This window comes from Ranitomeya imitator, chromosome 1 (genome assembly GCF_032444005.1).
Source record: "Ranitomeya imitator isolate aRanImi1 chromosome 1, aRanImi1.pri, whole genome shotgun sequence".
NCBI lineage: Eukaryota > Metazoa > Chordata > Amphibia > Anura > Dendrobatidae > Ranitomeya > Ranitomeya imitator.
Window position 1 is genome coordinate 842,525,244 of NC_091282.1, and position 21,894 is coordinate 842,547,137.

The 21,894-nt window shown below is 46.9% G+C and overlaps 1 protein-coding gene across 1 annotated transcript in view; it reads right to left on the bottom strand.

Annotated features, from left to right (window-relative positions):
• The window catches only part of LMNB2 (lamin B2), a 101,947-nt gene extending 80,374 nt beyond the window's left edge, over positions 1-21,573 (bottom strand). The window contains exon 1 of the mRNA XM_069740857.1: positions 21,285-21,573. Within this exon, the coding sequence (XP_069596958.1) occupies positions 21,285-21,482 (198 nt within the window). The 5' untranslated portion in view covers positions 21,483-21,573. The remainder of the gene's footprint in view (positions 1-21,284) is intronic.
• Between the last annotated feature and the right edge of the window lie 321 nt (positions 21,574-21,894).

The following is a 21,894-nucleotide window of genomic DNA, read 5'->3' on the forward strand; positions in this document are numbered from 1 at the left end:
GATAGCACCACTTGAGAGTATTACAGAGAGTAATAACTAATTTAGGGAGGGACTACAGCCTGCAGCACCCTTACACCAAAGGGGAGGTCTGAGGAAGCACCCGGTTCTAGTCTGTAATGATTAAAAAACGTGCTTGGGGAGGACCAAGTAGCAGCCTTACATATTTGGTCAATCGAAACCTATCTCTCTGCCCACGAGGTTGCCATGGCTCTAGTGGAACGCGCCCTCAGTCTTCCAGGTGCCGACCTGCCCTTTGAGATGTACGCCAGTGAAATAGCCTCCCTAATCCACCTAGTTAGTGTGATTTTTATTGCCCTAAGGCCCTTCCTAGTGCGCTGATAGGAGACAAACAAGGAGTTATCTTTTTTCCAGGAATCAGTAACTGCTAGCTATTCTAGGAGACATCTAATGACTAGGGTGTGGAGTTTCTCTTCCTTAGGGATTAGGAATGAAGGACGGGAGGACTATTTCCTGCGTTCTATGGAAACTAGAGACTACCTTAGGCAGGTATGCTGGGGCAGGTCTGAGTATTATTCTATTTTCCCTAAATTGTGGACAAGGAGGAAGCCTGGATAACGCCTGGATGTCACTTACTCTATGAGCTGATGTCAGTGCTACCAGGAAGGCTACTTTAAGGGACAGGTTTTTTTTATGGAGGCCGCTGAGATAGGTTCAAATGGGGCCTCTGTCATGGCGTGAGGACAAGGTTTAAATCCCATGGCATGACCCTATATTTAACCACTGGTCTGGACCTACTTGCCGCTTTAATGAACCTATTGATCCAGTGATTACCGGCGATGTTACAGTTAAAAAGAGCCCCTAAGGCTGACACTTGCACTTTAAAGGTACTAGTTGGTAGCCCCATGTCCACACCTCATTGTAGGAATTCTAGGATATGTTATTGGTGTTGATTGGCCAGCTACCACCCCTGAGTCCTGAAGGAACCTTTTCCAGATTCTGGGTCGTGATTACTTTCCTGCTTTTAAAGGAGGGTATTAATCAAGCCCGGGGAGAAACCTCTATCCTTCAGCAGTGACCGTTCAAAATCCACGCCGTCAGATGAAGGCCATCCACCTGAGGATGGTAGACTGGGCCCTGGGATAGGAGATCCGGGATGTCTGGTAGGACCCACGGGACAGACACCTACATGGTTCTCATGTCTCAGGACTATGTCCTCCTGGGCCAAAACTGTGCAATCACTATAATTCTTGCCCTATCTATCTTGATTTTCCTCATCACCACAGGTAGTTGAGACAGGGGAGGGAAGGCATAGGCTAGTCTGAAGTCCCACTTTATCAAAAAAGTGTCTACTGCCAAAGGGTCTTCTCTGGGATTTAGAGAGCAGGATCGTCTCACCTTCCTGTTCTCTCTGATGGAAGAGATCCACCTCTAGCTGACCTTTGGACAATCGGGTCGAACATTGAGGTTTTTAGGGACCATTCCCCGTGTTTTAGAAGATTGTGGCTTAAGTAATCCGTTGTGGTGTTTTCTTTTATGTGCAGAGCGGTTGCTAGTTGGAACAACCGTTCTGCTACATTTATCAAGGGTGTGGAACGAGTCCCGCCTTGGTGATTTATATACGCCACGGTGACCTGATTGTCGGAGAACACTCATACGCGATGACCCTGTAGATACACAAGGAGTCTTTTAGCCACCTGTTCCACTGCTGTTAATTCTTTCAGGTTAGAAGACATCTCTACCTGGTGATGCTCCTATAGACCCTGGACTAAAACCTCACCCATATGAGCCCCCCAACCGGAAGGGCTTGCGTCCGTAGTGACAATACGGGCTATGTTATATTCTCAGGAGACCCCTCTGGATAGATTGGTGGCTAAATGGAAACAATCGAGGGATTTTTATTGCATTTCTGGACAAAGTTAGCTGGCCTTCTAGATAGCCCCCAAAAGACTTGATGTAACAAAACATCACCCTGTAGTTTCCTTGTATGGAACTGGGCCCACTGGACCACGGGAATACAGGACGAGAGAGCCCAAAAGAGACATGGCTTTCCTGAGGGACATGGTGGGGTTGTTGGAGGCGTTCAGGACCTGATGGTGTAGGCGGACTAACTTTTCGGGAGGCAGACGGCATTCCTGATACTGGGAATCTAAGATTAGGCTTAAGAATTGTTGAACTCTCATGGGCTGCAGACAGGATTTTTTGATGTTTAGCAGTCACCCTAACCGCTCCAGGGCAGACATTGCATTTTGTAATTGCTCCAATGTTCCGCTGTTTTGTCCAGGGCTGTGGAGTCGGAGTCGTGGAGTCGGAGTTAGTTTTGTAAAAAAATGTATTAATATTTCATAATTGAACTTTCATATGAATTTTATAAATGTTACTCAAATATATATGTTCTATCAAACTATGAACAACAGTGATAAGCAGTTCTGCTGGAGATAGAGACATTTCTTAAGGTACAGTTACACTAAACGATTTACCAACGATCACGACCAGCGATACGACCTGGCCGTGATCGTTGGTAAGTCGTTGTGTGGTCGCTGGAGAGCTGTCACACAGACAGCTCTCCAGCGACCAAATGATGCCGAAGTCCCCGGGTAACCAGGGTAAACATCGGGTTACTAAGCGCAGGGCTGCGCTTAGTAACCCGATGTTAACCCTGGTTACCATTGTAAAAGCACCGCTGTGCTCTGCTTTACGGCCGGCTGGCGCTGAAGTCAGTGCGGGAAGCTGACGCCGGGGGATGTGACAGACAACGGAATGTGAGTATTTACTGTTTGTTTTTTAACTTTTACAATGGTAACCAGGGTAAATATCGGGTTACTAAGCGTGGCACTGCGCTTAGTAACCCGATATTTACCCTGGTTACCAGTGAACATCGCTGGATCGGCGTCACACACGCCAATTCAGCGATGACAGCGGGTGATCAGCGACCAAAAAAAAAAAAAAAGGTCCTGATCATTCCCAGCGACCAACGATCTCCCGGCAGGGGCCTGATCGTTGGTCGCTGTCACACAAAACGATTTCGTTAACGATATCGTTGCTACGTCACAAAAAGCAACGATATCGTTAAAGAAATCATTGTGTGACGGTACCTTTACTTCTTGTGTGTCGCTGTTCTCCACTGCCCTTATCTAATCTTATACTTGGTTAACCTCATGCTGCCCCAACCCCCCTACTTACAATGTATGAAACTGAAAGTGAAAATGTGTTGCAAATTCTTAGTAGTAAAGATCCTCCTCTAGACTAGATGTCTTCCAAGCATCTCACAGCTGCTACTCAGAAGAGGAAGACTGTAAGAAGTATTATCCTTTCAACAAACTTTGCATCAGTTAACTGAGTACATGAGGAATAACAGTACTACTGACCACTATATCAGTTGTACGACCTGGCAATAATTTTGTACAATTGTTTTTAGGAAAAACAATTGTCATTTGGATTGTGAATGCAGAATTAAAAACCTGAGAATGTCAAAGAAGCATCACATTAAATCAGCTGTATTTGAACATTTCACCATCACTCAAGATAGAAAACATTATGTCTGTCAGTGTATGACAAATTATGTGAAGCCAAGATCAGTGCATATTCAGGCAAAGATAAAAATGCTCCTACCAGAGCTTCTAAAGAGACATTTACAGCGCTTTCATCCAGAAGTACTGAAAGCAGTGGATGAGAGACTGCATCCAAACCAATGAACCAGTGCCCAGCACTTCCAGCCAAACAAAGGAGCAGAGAACTTTTCAGCCATCAGTTGCAAGATATTTTGTCAGTGACAAAGTTACTGTGACAATGACAGTAGATACAATTAAAAAGCAGATTATAGAGCTTGTTGTAAAGGATAGTGTGCCTATTTCATTATTTTCACGACCAGATTTTTTGTCTGAATGGGGAAATGGCCCGCAAGCTTGGTGTTTCTCTGGAGAGAGAGTATTAGAAAATTAGTAATCGAAGAAGCTTTTAAACAAAAGGAAGAACTTAAAAACTCTCAAGGGACGCTTTCTGTTTCTTAAAATGGATGCCTGCACACGTCACAGAGTGAACGAATTTTGCCATCAATGTCCAATTTGTTTGTGACAAAAATGACATAGTTACCAAGACATTGGCAGTAAAAGACACCAAGGTTCATCACACCAGTGAGTTTCTCCAGGTCTTGGTGGAAAAAGTTCTGCAAGACTACGAACTTAAAAAAGAGCAAGTTCTTTCTGTCGTAACTGACAATGCTTCAAATATGATAAGTACTATTAAGCTAATGAATGAGAGTAATGATGGTGACCAGCAGCTAGAATAACATTCTGGGTCCACAGACACAGAAATGTTTGAAATAGAGGAACACAGTATTGTAACTGAGGAGCAAACTGAAGTTGCTTCAGATGAACAGCAACATGATAGTTTAGATGATCTTGCTGAAACTGTGTCAATACGTTACATAGTAACATAACATAGTAACATAGTTAGTAAGGCCAAAAAAAAGACATTTGTCCATCGAGTTCAGCCGAACTTTCATTCATCACATGCGCTGTGTTGTGCATACGCTACAGCTGGCTATAAGAGACAGTCTGCAAGAAGGACATGCTGCTGCACTGATTGGCAAGGTGAGAAAATTGGCTACTGTTGCCAGAACCCCTGAAGTTGACTCAATTTTGAAGAGACGTGCTGGAAAATACGTACGCTACTCACCTGGTAGCAGTGTTTTTTCAGGAGCCATGACAGCACAACGAGAGAGGGGATCCGCCCTTCAGGGACAGGAAACCTCAGACATAAAAGGGCGGCACCTCACTCACCCGCCAGTTGGTTTACAGAGTATGAAAGGACCTTCTAGGTTAGTAGCACATAAACAATATTAATATATGGTACAATTCACCCAGTGAATAAACTTAGGAATTTTTCTAAAGGAAGTGTTGAACCCATAAACAAAGAGGGTAGGGAATATAAGGGTGCTGTCATGGCTCCTGAAAAAACACTGCTACCAGGTGAGTAGCGTACGTATTTATTCAGTCGCCATGACAGCACAACGAGAGACTTTCAGAGAAGTGAAAAAGTGACTAGGGGGGGGATAATAGCTTCCAGCACCCTTCTCCCAAACGTGAGGTCGGAGGAGCCACCTAGATCTAATCTATAGTGTCTAAGAAAGGTGGATGGAGAAGACCATGTGGCCGCCTTACAGATGTCCTCAATCGATACTTCTGCTCTCTCAGCCCAGGATGTGGCTACCGCACGAGTGGAGTGAGCCTTTATACCTTCTGGAATTTCCACGCCACCTGCGGTATAAGCAAGAGATATCGCCTCCCTAATCCATCTGGCTAGGGTATTTTTTGATACTCTAAGTCCCTTCCTAACCCCCTGGTAGGATAAAAATAAAGCGTGGTCTTTTTTCCAGGTGTCTGTTACCGAAATGTATTTGAGAAGGCACCTACGTACGTCCAAACAATGAAATCTCTGCTCCTTATTGTTAGAGGGATTAGGACAAAATGAAGGTAGGATCACCTCCTGGGATCTATGAAATTTTGAGGCAACCTTTGGAAGATAAAGAGGGTCAGGCCTCATCACCACTATCTTCCAAAAATTGCATATATGGACGTTGCCTGGATAATGCCTGAAGATCACTAACCCTTCTTGCCGATGTAAGGGCAACTAAGAGGGCTGTTTTGACCGACAGGATCTTGATTGGAACAGAGTCAATAGGCTCGAACGGAGCTTGTGTTAGAGCCGAGAGCACAAGATTTAGATCCCATGGCACTATCTTTTGTTTAACAACCGGCCTGGATCTGGTGACCGCTTTGAAAAACCTTGTTATCCAGTGATTATTGGCTATGTTGGAATTATATAGTGCCCCTAGAGCTGAAACCTGAACTCTAAGGGTGCTGGTGGCTAAGCCTAACTCTAGGCCCTTCTGTAAAAATTCTAGGATTTGAGCAATATCAGGTTTTTGATTGATTTGTGCTCCTGAACTTGATAGGAACTTCCTCCATACCCTAACATAAATGCTAGTCGTGGAGGCTTTCCTACTTTTAAGTAGAGTATTTACAAGATTTTGGGAGAATCCCTTTCCTTTCAGAAGTGACCTCTCAAGTTCCATGCTGTCAGGTGCAAGTTGGTTACTCGTGGATGCAAGACTGGACCCTGGGAAAGGAGGTCCGGTATTTCTGGGAGGATCCATGGCTGGGAAATGGACATGCTTCTCAACCATGGGAACCATGACCTTCTGGGCCAGAACGGGCTATTAAAATCACTCGGGCTCCGTCTTCCCGAATTTTCCTCAGAACTATAGGAATGAGATTCAGAGGAGGGAAAGCGTAGGCGAGACTGAAATTCCAGGGGATCAGAAGAGCGTCGACTGCGTACGGGTTGTCCCTTGGGTCTAGGGAACAGAATTGATGGAGTTTCTTGTTTCCTCGACTGGCAAACAGATCTATCTCTGGACATCCCCACAACCGTACGATCTGATTGAAGACAGCCGGTTTTAGAGACCAGTCCCCTTGTTTGAGCTCGTTGCGGCTTAAGTAATCGGCCATGGTATTTAGATTTCCCTTTATATGAAGGGCCGTAAGGGAGAGCAGGTGATTTTCGGCCATCTGAAAAATATGATTTGTAACGTTCATTAATGACCTAGACCGTGTACCTCCTTGGTGGTTCACATAAGCAACGGTCACCTGGTTGTCAGAGAGTAGTCTAACATGTCTACCCTGCAGAGGTATAAGGAACCTATCTAAGGCGCGTTCCACCGCCATCAATTCCTTCAAATTGGAGGACGTGTCTCGCTCCGATTGGGACCACAGACCCTGAATGTAATTGTCTTCCCAGTGTGCCCCCCAACCCGTGGGGCTAGCATCAGTTGTTATCACCCGTGTTATCTGATTTGTCCAAGGTACACCTCTACGAAGATTAGGGATGTGCGTCCACCACCTTAGGGAACCCGTGGCGTCTACAGATAGGGAAAATTTTTTATCAAGGTTAGCGCCCAGCCGCCGAAAATTATGCAGAACATCCCATTGCAGAGACCTGGAGTGAAACTGTGCCCACATCACCGCCGGAAAACAAGAAGTAAGTGAACCTAAGAGTGACATAGCATTTCTTAAGGAGACTACGGGATTATTAATTGCTCTGGAGGCCAGCCGACGAATAGAAATCGACTTTTGAGTCTGGCAGGCGACATTCCTGCTGACCCGAATCCACCGTAAGACCCAAAAACTGCTGTGACGTTGAGGGCTGAAGACGCGACTTTTTGAGATTGATAATCCATCCTAAGTTGTGTAATGCTGCTATCACTTTCTCCAACTGCTCTTTACAGTGTGACTCTGAACGCCCAACAATCAATAAATCATCCAGGTAGGGAATTATTAGTATGTTTTGCTCATGAAGGTGTGCCATAACCTCTACCATAATCTTAGTGAAAACCCGAGGTGCGACTGCAACACCAAAGGGGAGTGCCCGATATTGAAAGTGCTCTACTGTGCCGGCAAGAGAAACCGCCACCCTGAGAAAGCGCTGATGAGTTGCATGTATCGGGACATGGTAATAGGCGTCTTTCAGATCTAAGACAACCATGAAGCAATTGTGAAAAAGAAGCTTTATTGCCGACTTCACAGATTCCATTTTAAAGGATGGGACCCGCAGGAATACATTCAAGCCCTTTAGATTGATGATGGTACGATATGATCCATCTGGCTTCTTTATCAGGAATAAAGGGGAGTAAAACCCCGTACCTTGTTCCTTCGTAGGTACTTTAACGAGAACCCCCTTTCTTTGGAGATCTCGAACTTCTGACTCCAACGCCAATTGTTCTGCGGGAGAAGAACGGATAGGGGTTAATTTAAATTTGTCCTGGGGGGGTATGGTGGAATTGGAACTTTAACCCCTCTTTAATGATACTGAGTATCCATGGACTATTGGTGATTTTCAACCAGGCTGGGTAGAAGGCCAACAGCCTACCGCCCACCTGGTCCGCCAGTCATTGAGGCTTTTTAGAGTCTCTAGAGGAGTTAAACATATAACCTCTACCTCTTCTTCTATAAGAGTTATATCTGGTCGAATCTCTATTTGAATCTCTGTCCGATCTTCGGCGATACAGCCCTCCTCTGTTGTAGTCTCGTCTATAGAAGGGTCTTGTTAGAAGAGGGAATCGCTTTTTATTGTCACCTGCTTTTTCTAGAAGCTCATCCAGGACTGGGCCAAACAAATGAACCCCCTCACAGGGGATGCCACATAGTTTCGATCTGGCCTGTAAGTCTCCTGGCCAGCATTTTATCCAAAGAGCTCTACGGGCCGCATTAGACAGTGCTGATGACCTTGCAGCTAGCCTAACAGAATCGGCTGACGCATCCGAAAGGAAGGCTGCTGCATCCTGAATCATAGACATAGATGATAGGATCTCGCACCTAGGAACCTTATCCTTGAGCTGGTCTTCTAGATTACCCAACCATACCATCAACGACCGGGCAGTGCAGGTGGCCGCAATCGCCGGTCTCAGGGAACCTGCTGATGTTTCCCAAGCTCCTTTAAGGAATACCTCAGCTTTCCTATCAAGCGGGTCCTTTAGGTTTCCCAGATCCTCAAATGGGAGAGACGTTTTTTTACAAGCTTTGGCCACCGCCGCATCCAGCTTCGGGACCTTGTCCCAGGAGGAAGAAGCCTCTTCCTCAAAGGGATATCTTCTTTTGAATGCTGGTGGGAGTGACCCCTTCCTTTCGGGTTTCTTCCATTCTCTCGTAATCAGTGATTTAACTTTATCAACTACCGGAAATACTCTTTTGGATTTGCGATCTATGCCTTTAAACATTATGTCCTGAATGGAACATTCCGCCTGGGTCTCCTCAATGCCCATGGTGTTGTTGACAGCTTTGACCAAGCGGTTAATCCTATCAAGTGATAGACAGGCTCGACTAGATTCCATGTCCTCTGATGATGATGACGGATGAGAATCCGAGCTCACACCACCCGTGTCTGAATCCACATCTGAGGCTGGGGATAATATCTCCTTCCTCTTTTTTGAAACTGACTTCTGAGACCTCATGGAATCTCTGACCTCCTGTCTAACCAGATCCCTAAGAGTAGACGTAAGGTCAGGGGCCTCGTCCTCAATTAACCGTTGAATGCAGATGCTACACAATTTCTTTTCATGTCCATCTGGAAGTGGCTCCGTACAGATGGCACACTCCCTATGTTTGGATTTGGACACAGATTTCCTCCCCTAATAAGGAGAGAGGGAATACAAGGAGGGACAGCTATCAGAAACGTACTTTCACGAAGCTCACTTACCCATCCCTGCAGCGAGAGGTACCGTGATCGGGGGGTCCTTCTTAGCCGGAGATCTCTTACGGCCTGAGGACTTAGTTGGTTTCTGAGCCTCTTTAGCTCTACCAGCGCGACTACTGCCACTAGAACGCCGCTGGGAGCTGCTCAAAGGCTGTTCAGGTTGCTGCTGCTGATCACCGCCCAGCTGCGGTGTTCCTTCCAGAGACTCCATATTGGAAATGGTGGACAGGAACAAGCTGTGGCTTCAGTACGCCGTTTAAATTCCTCCCCCTGGGTACCACCCCCGGATGGGGGCCAGCAGGGAAATCACTTGCCGACGACCGGTACTGCGCTGGTAGGGTCGTGACCGCTAGGCGTCCGCTTAAAGCGCTGGACCCCTCGTGGCCAGAAAATCCCTCCTCAGACGCCGGGCGCCGCCATTAGCCAAAAGAAGTCGCTACCGCGCATGCGCGGCCGCGTCATCGCCCCGCGCCGCTCGCGACGTCATCCGGACACGCCTCTTCCGGACGCCGCTGCGGCGTTGAGAGCGGACGCGCCGGACAAGGACGGCAGCTCTCCCTAGCCACCGCAGACCCCGGCGCAAGCGGCGGACCGACCCCGGAGGCCCCAGCAGAAGCGGCACCCTGGAGACCCCCAGGTAAAAAGCAGCTGTCGTAGAAGCAAGGCCCTAAATGCCTCGGGCCGCTTCCTCCTGCCGACACCTACACCAACAGTACCCCTGCCGTGTGGTGCTTCCATCTACCTGACCAGGCCGAGGTAGGGGGACCCCGCTACCTGCATCGGTCTGTCAGGCGTGGGATAAATTCTTTCTTCGACCCTCTTCTCGGGGCCTGTCTGAAGAGGTTCCACTGTCAGGGACAGGAAACCAACTGGCGGGTGAGTGAGGTGCCGCCCTTTTATGTCTGAGGTTTCCTGTCCCTGAAGGGCGGATCCCCTCTCGTTGTGCTGTCATGGCGACTGAATAAAGGGGCAATTATTGATCAAGCCACACGATGGGGCAGTACTTACTTAAGGATTCAGCGCTTGGTTGAACTGAAAACCTTTCTTGTAGACATGGCTAACCCTCAACTGACGCTAAGTGAAAGTCAGTGGAATCAGGTGACTGAGCTGGAAAAATTGCTAGAGCACCCATTTACAGTGACTAAAAAATTACAAGCAGAGGACTTAACTCCAGATATTTTCTTAAAGGAGTGGAAGAACCTGATGTTTCGCCTGTCCCAAAGAGGGTTAATTGCAAGTGGCATTGCTACATCAATGAAACGGAGAGAGGAGCTACTATTACAAAATAACATTCTTTTGGCAGCTGTTTATGTAGACCCAATGCATCAGATTCTTCTAGATGATCAACAGCTAACTAAAGGAAAAGAAGCTCTGTTTGAAATAGCAGTAAGGATGAAAGGGTTGCAGAACAGTCAGGAGGAACAAGAAGAATTTGGTCGTCCTGCCACATCTTCACCCTCATCAACTGATGAAGAATTTAATTTCGAAAAATATTTGGATCACAAGGACCGTGCAAAGCATTCCCGCATAGAAGAGTCATCCCCATCAAAGAACACAGCCAGTACATTTCAGCAGAATGTTTCATGTGCACTAAAAGAAATTGAGAAATTTGACCGTTCATCAAAAATAACAGTGCAACAAGCAATTCCTCTGTATCCTGACATTGTCAGAGATGTTGCCCGAGTGGTTACTGCTTTGCCACCAACCCAAGTTAGTGTAGAGAGGTTGTTCTCTGCTCTCAAAATACCGTAATTAGATAAGATTTAAGGGCATCCATGAAGAAGGATCTGACAGAGGCAATACTTTTTCTGAGGACAAATTTATAGATTTCTTCTTATTAACTGCATAACAGTGTTTATTGCATATTTACTTACAAGAGTTTAGAAAAGTTTATAAAAGCTATTTGCTATATTCTAATATAGTTTTTGCTCTAAGTGGTCTGATTACTTATAGGATGGTGAGAAAGTGAATAAGCACGATGTTAATATTTTACAACAGTAAATTTATTGTTACGAATTGGCCATTTATGAAGGAGTCGGAGCCTGATAAAATCCAGGAGTCGGAGTCACAACTGTGGCTTACCGACTCCACAGCCCTGGTTTTGTCTATAATAAGGAAATCATCAAGGTAGGAGATCACTAGAATGACTCACGCAGATGGGCCATAACTTCAGCTATAACTTTAGTGAACACTCGAGGGGGGGGGGGGGGGGGCAACTGCAATACCAAAGGGAATAGCAACATATTGGAAACGTCGGATTGACCCCTCTAAATGAACCGCCACTCTAAGGAATCGCTGGTGAGCTGCATGAAAAGGTATGTGGTAGTAGGCATCTTGGATCTACCACCACCATAAAGCAGTTTTCAAACAACAATTTTATTGTGGAATTGATTGATTCCATTTTAAACGGCCGTATGACCAAAGATTCATTGAGGGCTTTCAGATTTATTATGGTCCTAAGGGAGCCGTCTGGCTTATGGACTAGGAACAGAGGAGAGTAGAAACCTCTGCTCCTATCTTCCTCCGGTACTTCTGTCAGGACTTTTTTGCTGCAAAGGTCATGAACTTCAGCTTCCAGGGCCGCCTGCTCCGATGGGGAGAACCTGAGTGGGGTAATCTTAAACCTGTTTTGGGGGGATGCGGGAAAATTCTAGTCGTAGACCTGTGGCTATTAACCCCAGAATCCAGTTGCTATTAGAGATCAGAGACCAGGCCGGGTAGAAGGCAGTTAGCCTACCTCCCACCAGAGCCGCTAGTCATTGGGGTGGTTGCTTAGGCTCCCGGGATGCTCCTTCCTGGCTCCCCCCCCACCTCCAAATATACATCCGGTACCTCTCCGTTTTTCATCTCATCTGCCTTGATCTCTGGACCTTCTTTGAAAAATTTTTTTCCTGGTGAAGGGACGTCTATAAGAAGGGATCGGCAGACTGGGGAATTTCTTTTTATCATCTCCGGCCTTTTCCAAAAGTTCGTCCAGAACCGGACCGAACAGATATTCTCTCTCACATGGAATGGAGCAGAGACGGGATCTGGCCTGGATGTCCCCAGGCCAACACTTTAGCCACAGAGCCCTTCGTGCAGCATTAGATAGTCCTGCGGCCCTGGCTGCCATCCTTGCAGAGTCTGCCGAACCATCAGCTAAAAAGGCTGCGGCGTTCTGAATTATTGGCAGGGATTTTAGGATGTATTCTCTTGAGGCTCCATTTTCTAGCTGGGATTCAAGCTGGTCCAGCCAGACCATCATGGATCTGGCTGTGAATGTAGCAGCCACCGCTTGTCTTAGGGCACCAGCTGACATTTCCCATGTCCCTTTTAGAAATGAATCCACTTTTTTTTTTTATCTAGCGGATATTTTAAGGAGGCCATATCATCAAAAGGAATGGAGGATTTTTTGGAGGATTTAGCAACTGCTGCCCCATGTTTTGGGGCTTTATCCCATCTTTCACCAAGGGGTCCTCGAAGGGATATCTCTGTTTGAAGACTGGTGATAGAGAGCCCTTTTTTTTCTGGCTTTTTCCACTCTCTAGTAATCAAACCCTGAACTTAGTCATTTAATGGAAAAGACTTGCGTTTCCTAGGGTCAAGGCCGCCGAACATCAGATCTTGGGCTGAAAGATCCGGTTTTGTGTCAGTTACCCCCATAGTGGACCTAACTCACTTGACCAATTTGTCCATCTGATCTAGGGGGAAGCAAAAACGGTTGGATTCCTCCTCTGAAGATGATTCTGAAGAAGAGGCAGAGGCCTCTGAAGAATAAATCGCCTTTCCTAGGGGCAGCTGAGGGCTCTGACCCTGAGAAACGTGTTCCTCTTTTCTTCTTAGAAGATTCCCCTTGAGACAGGGACTTTAGGGAATCCTTAACTTCCATTCTAACCATTTCCCTTAGGCTTGCGGTGAAATCAGGGGTTTCTTCCGCCACCTGTGGAAGCATAGGAAAGAGTAAAGGACTACTTAACTAGGGACTACAGCTCCCCCTTTATTTAATCCCCTACTGTCTGTCGCAAACATGGCTGACAATTTTTTAGGGCAGGTATCTGGCAAGGGACAATTGCAAAGGGAACATTCCCTCTTTGGCCAGCGTCACACTACCGTGTTTTACGGACGCAAGAGGTGCTGAAAATACGGATTGCATACGGTACAATGTTTCTCTATGCCCCAGGTCCTATCAGCCGTATTTTACTGATCCGTATTATACGGTCTACTACGGCTGTAGAAAATCGCAGCATGCTGCGTTTGTCACTGTATTGCGCAAAAAATACGCCAATGAAAGTCTATGGGGGCCAGAAAAATACGGATTACACACAGACCAGCAGTGTGACTTGCGAGAAATTACGGACCGTATTTTTAAACGCTGAGTGTGACGCCGGCCTTTTTCGTTTTACCAGAGCATTTCCCCTAGAAAAATAAATGTGGGGAAATACTGCATCAGGGTACATTCACGACGATCTCTTACCCAAGCAGTAGCGGTAGGTACCGAATCACAGGGGGAGGGAGCTGAATCCTTCAGCCTGGAAGTACCTTTGCGGCTGGGCTGCTTGTTTCGTCCCCGGTTTTTTAGTTGGGGGTTTGCATGGAACCTCTCTGAGGCACGCTCCTGCTCCACTGGAGCCGCCGGCTCATCCATCGCTGCAATGGGCCAAGAGCAGCCCTGCAGCATGTTTTGTGGCTTTTTATAGCCCACCCCCTGTATCCGGGTCAGCATGTGTGTGTGTGGCCAAGGGTTTTGCCCCCCTCCCCCCCCCCCCCCATTCGGGACGTTCCTGTAGCCCATCCCACCGTGCTCCGCCATCCCCCCCCCGCTGCCCAAACCGCCACGTCCGCACCGTCGTGACCCCCCCTCGGGCACAAACCACAGTGGGACGGTACACCAGGACAGACCCGGGGGCATACTTACATACCGGCGCTGGCTGTGGAGACAGCAATCCTCTGGACACCGCTCCTCCTGCTCTGCACACTGTTGTTGAGCCCTGCCAGGGCCCACCATGGCACTTCCAGGGACCCTGCACTGACCGAGGTAGGAGACCCACTCACTACTCGCGTCAGACAGCCGGCCTGGGAATCCTGGTGATCAAAAGATGATAATCTGTAGGGCATCCTGTCTGTAGGCTTCCTGTTCCTGAAGGACGGATCCCCTCTCTCAGGTGGTGCTGTCATGGACATTCGAATAAAAAAACACTTTTTTTAATAAAGCACTCCACCACTTTATTTAAAAAAAAAAAAATCCCACACAGGTTCGAAGTAGTCCACAAATAGAAACCTGAAACCATACACGTAAAGCAGACAAATAAAGAGCAAAGCTACTTTCCCTCATTCACTGCTTTTCTATAAGGAAAAAAAAAAAATCCCATGCAGTTCCATTGGGCACGTGCAATATATTTGAGTGTGTTCCTAAGGGCGGTTTCACATGTCCTGATATTTCCGGTACCGGAGATATCATTGACCATGTGTGTAATACTTGTGGCAACCATTTGCAGCATCAGTACCACACGTACAGGACCAAGGGAAGCAGCGGTACCGTTAGCGCTGTTCCCTGGTGCTGAAAACCGCTCTCATCATTCTCCCCTGTTGAGAGTTGTAGTCAACTAAGGGCCCCTTTCCACTTGCGAGGAAAACGGACGAGTGCAATCCAAAAAAAAAAAAAAAATATCGGATTGCACTCGGACCAATGTTATTTAATAGGTGTCTTCATTTGCGTTTTTTTTCTGAGCCGAAATCGGACTGAGAAAAATCTGGGTCGGCTCGGCTGAGAAAAAAATAAAAAAATAAAAAAATCGCAGCATGCTGCGATTTGCTGCGGGTCTGGGACGAGAGTCGCCAATGCAAGTCAATGGATGCGAGAAAAAAAACGCATGGAATACGGACCATCCGTATTCCATCCGTTTTTTACTGATACCTTACCATTCTGTGGCATAGAACACTGTAAAGAGTCCTGTAAATGACTGTATAAAAATAGTTGCAGAGAAAAAAAACGTATTGCATACAGATGTCATACGGATGGTGCGATTAAAAAAAAAAAAAAAACGCATTGAACTCGCATTACAAACGCATGACAATCGCATGCGTTACATCCGTTTTTTCGGTCCAGATTACGGACCGTTTTTTTTCTCACAAGTGGAAAGGGGCCCTAATAGCGAGAGCAGGCAATGGCTAATGCGACCATTTCTCCCATGAGCCTACACCTGCTGCCGCTAAGTGAAAACAAGGGGTGGCAGATGGGAGTATTCATCAGCTGGCTCCTGCGCTGTAAACAAATAATTTAAAAAAAGAAACCAGCGTGGATTTCCCTGTGTTTAGGATGTATCTCTCAGCTGGTTCTCAAAAATTGAGGGGTCCCACACTGTTTTTAAAAGTTATTTAAAAAAATAATTTAAGAACCAGCGGCAGACAGTGGGGACTGGTATTTTCAGGATAGGAAGGGGTCATGGATACTGCTCCCCCCGTTTAAAAATAGCAGCCCGCAGCCACCCAGAAAACACCTCACTGATGCTGCGCTTGCTCATTCATCAGCGATTCACAGGATGGACGGTCGCACCTTGGCACCGACCAGGTTGAAAACTGTTAATCCCCCAGGCATGGATTATTGCATGGGACATAACGACAGATAGGTGAGGGATATTGCTGTTTTTGTTTTAATACAGGAGACTTTGGCTTCAATGGAAAAGGCATTATACTCACCTAACTTATTTTTAAATAACAATGGAAAAGAAAAAATTGGTGTATTTCAAATAAAAGACTAACAAGTGAGGTATCGCGCCAACACACAAACAACCGACTGGATATAAACGTTACTACCTAAAACCTATAGTGTGCCCTTAAACAGCTGACGAAGAGGCACGAAGTCCCTCGAAACGCGTTGTTAGTTTTTCTCTCCTTAGCAAGGCTCCGTAGCTTCGTGACGTCACATGCTGCAGAGCACCGTCGGCCATTTTTTTCAGCCGCGCATCCAGGAACGCCACCGGCCGGGGCGCTCTGGCTCGGAGCGTTCTCCAGTATACTCCTGCCGCCCGGGAAATCCGAAACCCCCACCAACAACACCCGCAGGCCTCTACACCTACATGCAAACTTTCTGCGGCCCAGGCTAGAAGTGTGTAGTGTTATTTTGCTATACCACGGCCATTACTATCCTAAGGTTAGTTCCAGCATCAGCTGTTTAGGGGCACACTATAGGTTTTAGGTAGTAACGTTTATGTCCAGTCGGTTGTTTGTGTGTTAGCGCGATACCTCACTTGTTCGTTTTTCTTCTTCCACTTCGTGGTTGTGACAGGGGTGGCACGGCACCTGTCTGGTACCAGCAGCTTTAGACCTATGTATTCTTAGCGCCAGTGTGTTACTATTTTCAAATAAAAGGCTATTCATATTCACCATACAACTAAAGGATTAGTAATGGATAGGTGTCCTATAGACGCCTCTCCATTACTAAGCCCTGGGCTTGATGCCATCTGACAATACAAAGGCACCGTATTTTTCAGACTATAAGACGCACAGGACCATAAGATGCACCCCAAAATTTTCAGAAGGAAAATAGGGAAAAAAATAAAAATACATGTACAGTCCGAATTCAGCTTACAGGGGGGGGCACTTGAGAAAATCGGCACAGGTGGAGTAGTGGTCACGGGGTTGTTCGGTGGTTCAGGCTGGTGCGGTGGCCTCTGGGAAATCCCATCCCAGGGTGGTGCTGCTCTGTGGGGAGGGGGGGGGGAGGAATCTGTGGGGGCAGCAGGGCTTCGCGGGCATTTTCTGAAAGCCCTGAGGACCCACAGATCTAGTGCTGCCACCGAGATGTGAATCTGTGCATGCGCCGCCCCCAGTGGCCATTTTCCCAGAGGCCACCGCATCGCTGCACTGAATCTGCAGGGGCCTCCGGGCTTTCACGAAATGTCGGAGCCCCGCCGCCCCACAGAGGAGCACAACTGCCACAACAGCCTGGGAAGGGAGGCTGCACCATCGCCAAAAGTATTTGTAAGTATATTCCGACCATATAACGCACCCCCATTTCACCCAAAATTTTGCATCTTATGGTCTGAAAAAAACGGTATGTACTTCTTGATGTTGGTAAAATTTTTGTTAAAACAAGCTCTTCTTTTCCATTAGCCCCTTCAAGACGCAGCCCTTTTTCATTTTTGCGTTTTCGTTTTTCGCTCCCCTCCTTCCCAGAGCCATAACTTTTTTATTTTTCCGTCAATATGGTCAGGTGAGGGCTTATTTTTTGCGGGACGAGTTGTACTTTTGAACAACTCCATTGGTTTTACCATGTCTTGTACTAGAAAACGGGAAAAAAATTCTAAGTGTGGTGAAATTGCAAAAAAAGTGCAATTCCACACTTGTTTTTTGTTTGGCTTTTTTTCTAGCTTCACTAAATGCTAAAACTGACCTGTCACTATGATTCTCCAGGTAATTACAAGTTCTTAGACACCACATATGTCTAGGTTATTTGTTATTTAAGTGGTGAAAAAAAATTCCAAACTTTGCTAAAAAAAAAAAAATAATGTGCCATTTTCCGATACCCATAGCGTCTCCATTTTTTTGTGATCTCGGGTTGGGTAATGGCTTATTTTTTGCGTGCCAAGCTCACGTTTTTAATAATACCACTTTTGTGCAGATATGTTCTTTTGATCGCCCGTTATTGCATTTTAATGCAATGTCGCGGCGACAAAAAAAACCTAATTCTGGCGTTTCAAATTTTCTCTCGTTATGCTGTTTAGCGATCATGTTAATGCTTTTTTTTTTTTGATAGATCGGGCGATTCTGAACGCGGCGATACCAAATATGTGTAGGTTTGATTTTTTTATTGTTTTATTTAGGATGGGGCGCAAGGGGGGGCGATTTAAACTTTTATATATTTTTTTTCCATATTTTTAAAAACATTTTTTTAACTTGTGCCATGCTTCAATAGCCTCCATGGGAGGCTGGAAGCTGGCACAACTCGATCGGCTCAGCTACATGGGAGCGATCATCAGATTGCTGCAATGTAGCTGAAATCCTGCATTGCTATGAGCGCCGACCACAGGGTGGCGCTCACAGCATTTAGGCATCAGTAAACATAGGTCTCAAGGACCTCTATGGTTACTGTCCTGACACATCGCCGACCCCCCGATAATGTGACGGGGGTCGGCGATGCGCTATTGCGCGCACATGTCAGCTGTACAAAACAGCTGACATGTCGCGACTTTGATGTGGGCTCACCGCCGGAGCCCACATCAAAGGGAGAGACACGACATGCGCAGTAATAGTATGGCGCATGTCGTGAAGGGGTTAAAGTGAAGCATATAGAAAAACATATGGTAAATAGCTGTCTCAAGCCACACTACTACAGATCATGTTCTGTTGGCAGAAAAAAACTCCAAAAGGCTCTAAAAAGAGAAGAAAAAAAAAACCTCCAAAACACATTTGGACCAGACAGCACTAAGGGGGTAGAATAAAAGGTTAATTCTATATATATTGATAGCTGCTACTCTGCAGGTGCCATTTTCAAATTGATTTTTTTCCCCCTTCGCTCAATTAAATAAGCAAAAGGGATTATTACGTACACATGCGATTATGCTGCAGCGCAGGGGCCACGGCTGACGCCTGCAGAAGCGTTTTTTTAAATTCAGTATGTGAGGTTACTCATTATGCAAACTAGGGGGCGGGTCAGTGAGGGAGCAGTGACCTGTCAGCAGTCTTCATTATGAATATATAATCAGACCACCACATACACTGACCCTGCCTTAGGGCACGAGCATATCATTAACTGAGAACTGAAAATAAAGATTTAGGCTACTTTCACACTTCCGTCTTTATAAAGACGTTGCAATGTGTCGTTCTGTGCAAAACACGCATCCTGCAAAGTTGCCCGCAGGATGCGGTTTTTGCACATAGACTTGTATTACCAACGCATCATGATGTATGGACACACGTTGCATACGTCGTAGCACTGGATGCGTCGGTAATTGGCGGACCGTCGTCACAAAAAAAACGTTCAATGCAACTTTTTTGGGCGACGCCTCCACCATTTTCGACCGCACATGCGCGGCCGAAACACCGCCCCCTCATCACAATGGGCAACGGATGCGTTGTAAAACTCCATCTGCTGCCCACGTTGTGCTAAATTTAGCACAACGTCCATCGGGCCGACGGTTTGCGACGGCCCCGTACCGACGGAAGTGTGAAAGTAGCCTAAGAAACAACCACAAAACGGATTTCATCAGCCAAGGTATCATTTTATCCAGTATAAGGCTGTGTGCACATGTTCAGGATTTTTCGTGTTTTTTCGTGATAAAAACGCATAAAAAATGCATACATTATGCATCCTATCATTCAGAATGCATTCTGCAATTTTTGTGCACATGATGCATTTTTTTTCCACGAAAAAAACGCATTGTGGTAAAAAAAAAAAAAAAAAGCAGCATGTTCATTAATTTTGCAGGTTTTTTGCGTTTTTCCTGCTATTTAATGCATTGGGAAGCTCAGGAAAAAACTAACGAAAAAAAGCGCATGCGGATTTCTGGCAGAAATGTCCGGTTTTTGTCAGGAAATGTCTGCAAGAAATCCTGAACGTGTGCACAATACCCTAACAGCGCCGACCTGACACTGTAGGTTACTGTTTACAATCCTGCTGACAGGATCTCTTTAAATGTGAACCCTTTAAAGGGAACCTGTCACCCCAAAATCGATGGTGAGGTAAGCTCACCGTCATCAGGGGCTTATCTACATCATTCTGTAATGCTGTATATAAGCCCCTGATGTTACCTGAAAGAGGATAAAAACAGGTTATGTTATACTCACCCAGGGGAGGTCCCGCTGCGGTCCTGCTCCGATGGGTGTCTCTGGTCCGCTCCGGCGCCTCCCATCTTCATTCCATGACGTCCTCTTCTGGTCTTCACGCCGCGGCTCCGGCGCACTTTGTCTGTCCTGTTGAGGGCAGAGGAAAGTACTGCAGTGCGCAGGCGCCGGGAAAGGTCAGAGAGGCCCGGCGCCTGTGCACTGCAGTACTTTGCTCTGCCCTCAACAGGACAGACGAAGTACGCCTGCGCAGGAGCCGCGGCGTGAAGACCAGAAGAGGACATCATGGAATTAAGATGGGAGGCACCGGAGTGGACCTGAGACACCCACCGCAGCGGGACCTCCCCTGGGTGAGTATAATCTAACCTCTTTCTCCTCTTTCAGGTAACATCGGCGGCTTATCTACAACATTACAGAATGCTATAGATAAGCCCCTGATGACGGTGGGCTTACCTCACCATCGATTTTGGGGGTGACAGGTTCCCTTTAATATTTTTAATGTGCTGCATAAGCTAAGTTCACATTGGGCTTTTTTTTTTCTGCAGCAAAACCTGCGTGCTTGGCAGGAACTAAGCTGAGGCAAAAATGCAGGTTTTGCTTTAGTTTTTGGTGTAGATTTTCATGCGTTTTTCCTTTCAATGGGTGAAAAATGCTGAAAAGCCCTGAAAGTAGTGACATGCTCTATTGTGCAAAAAAACGAAGCAAAGCACAAAATCCTGATGACAAAAAAAAAACAAAAAACCAATGTGTGTGTATGAGATTTCTGAAATCTCATAAGCTTCGCTGGTACTGTAAAACCCAGGTGAAAATTAGCATAAAAACGCTCAGTGTGAACAAAGCCTAAACACTAATGTGGCATGGTACCCAGCGGCGGCCCACCCTGCCTTTGCCTATACCAGCATATGATTCATGGAACCAATCGGTGGTCTTGGCAGTGACGTGCCACACTGGTGCCATGATGCCAACATTGCTGTGACCCTGCTGCCAATACGACCACTGGAGGGTCTGCATTGGGAAAAGGTAGAGTGTGAATTATTCCGTCCCACCCCACATTTGGGGGCCATGAGTGTCTTGGTTTTAGAGACCCCACACCTTCAGCCTGCCACAGAAGCACAGCGCCTAGGAAACCGTGTGCGATACCCAGACACGCCAGACGGCGGCGCCAGCAGGACGAGGCGACAGCGGTGACATGTGGACCCCGCACCTGCCAGAAACTACATGTCAAGAGGGGAAAGTTCTCTGCTGGCCCACGGGGAAGTCACAGAGGCGGCGCACGCCAGCGTCACCTGTCACGACATGTCGCGCACACTCACCTCCCGCGTGGTGACCTCCTCCTTCTCGGAGACCTGCAGCATCAGCCGGTCATTCTCCAGCTCCAGGGAGCGCACCCGGTCTATGTAGACGGCCAGGCGGTCATTGAGATGCTGCAGCTGCTCCTTCTCCTGGAGCCGGGTGATGCGGGTCGGAGAGAGCGGTGTGGAGGCTCCACGGGTCGGGGTCGCGGAGGCCATGTGAGAATTCAGGGGGTATCCCGCCGGAGAAGTGGTGAGCGCCTCAAGACTCGCAGTGCAGCGCCTTTCTCCTCGGGCAACGGTCACTTTTCATTGAATGGCGGGAGTGAGAGATTCCAACCAATCACAGGAGAGGCAGCGTGTGACGTCGTTCGAATGTTCGGAAGCAGGCGCGGCCATGTCTAGTAGGGTCATATACGCCTAGTGAATAGCTGCGCCGCCGCACATTGTACCATGCAGCGCGGAATCATGGGAAATGTAGTCCTTGAGTATGGACCGCCGCCATTTTAGGCAGCGCCGGGTTTTTATTATTAGCTGCAGTGTTACGATTTTTATGATAACAATCAAAACACAAACCACGTTCGGCCTTTAGCACTCGCCTTTTTATCCCCCACACATTATGTTGTCTTAT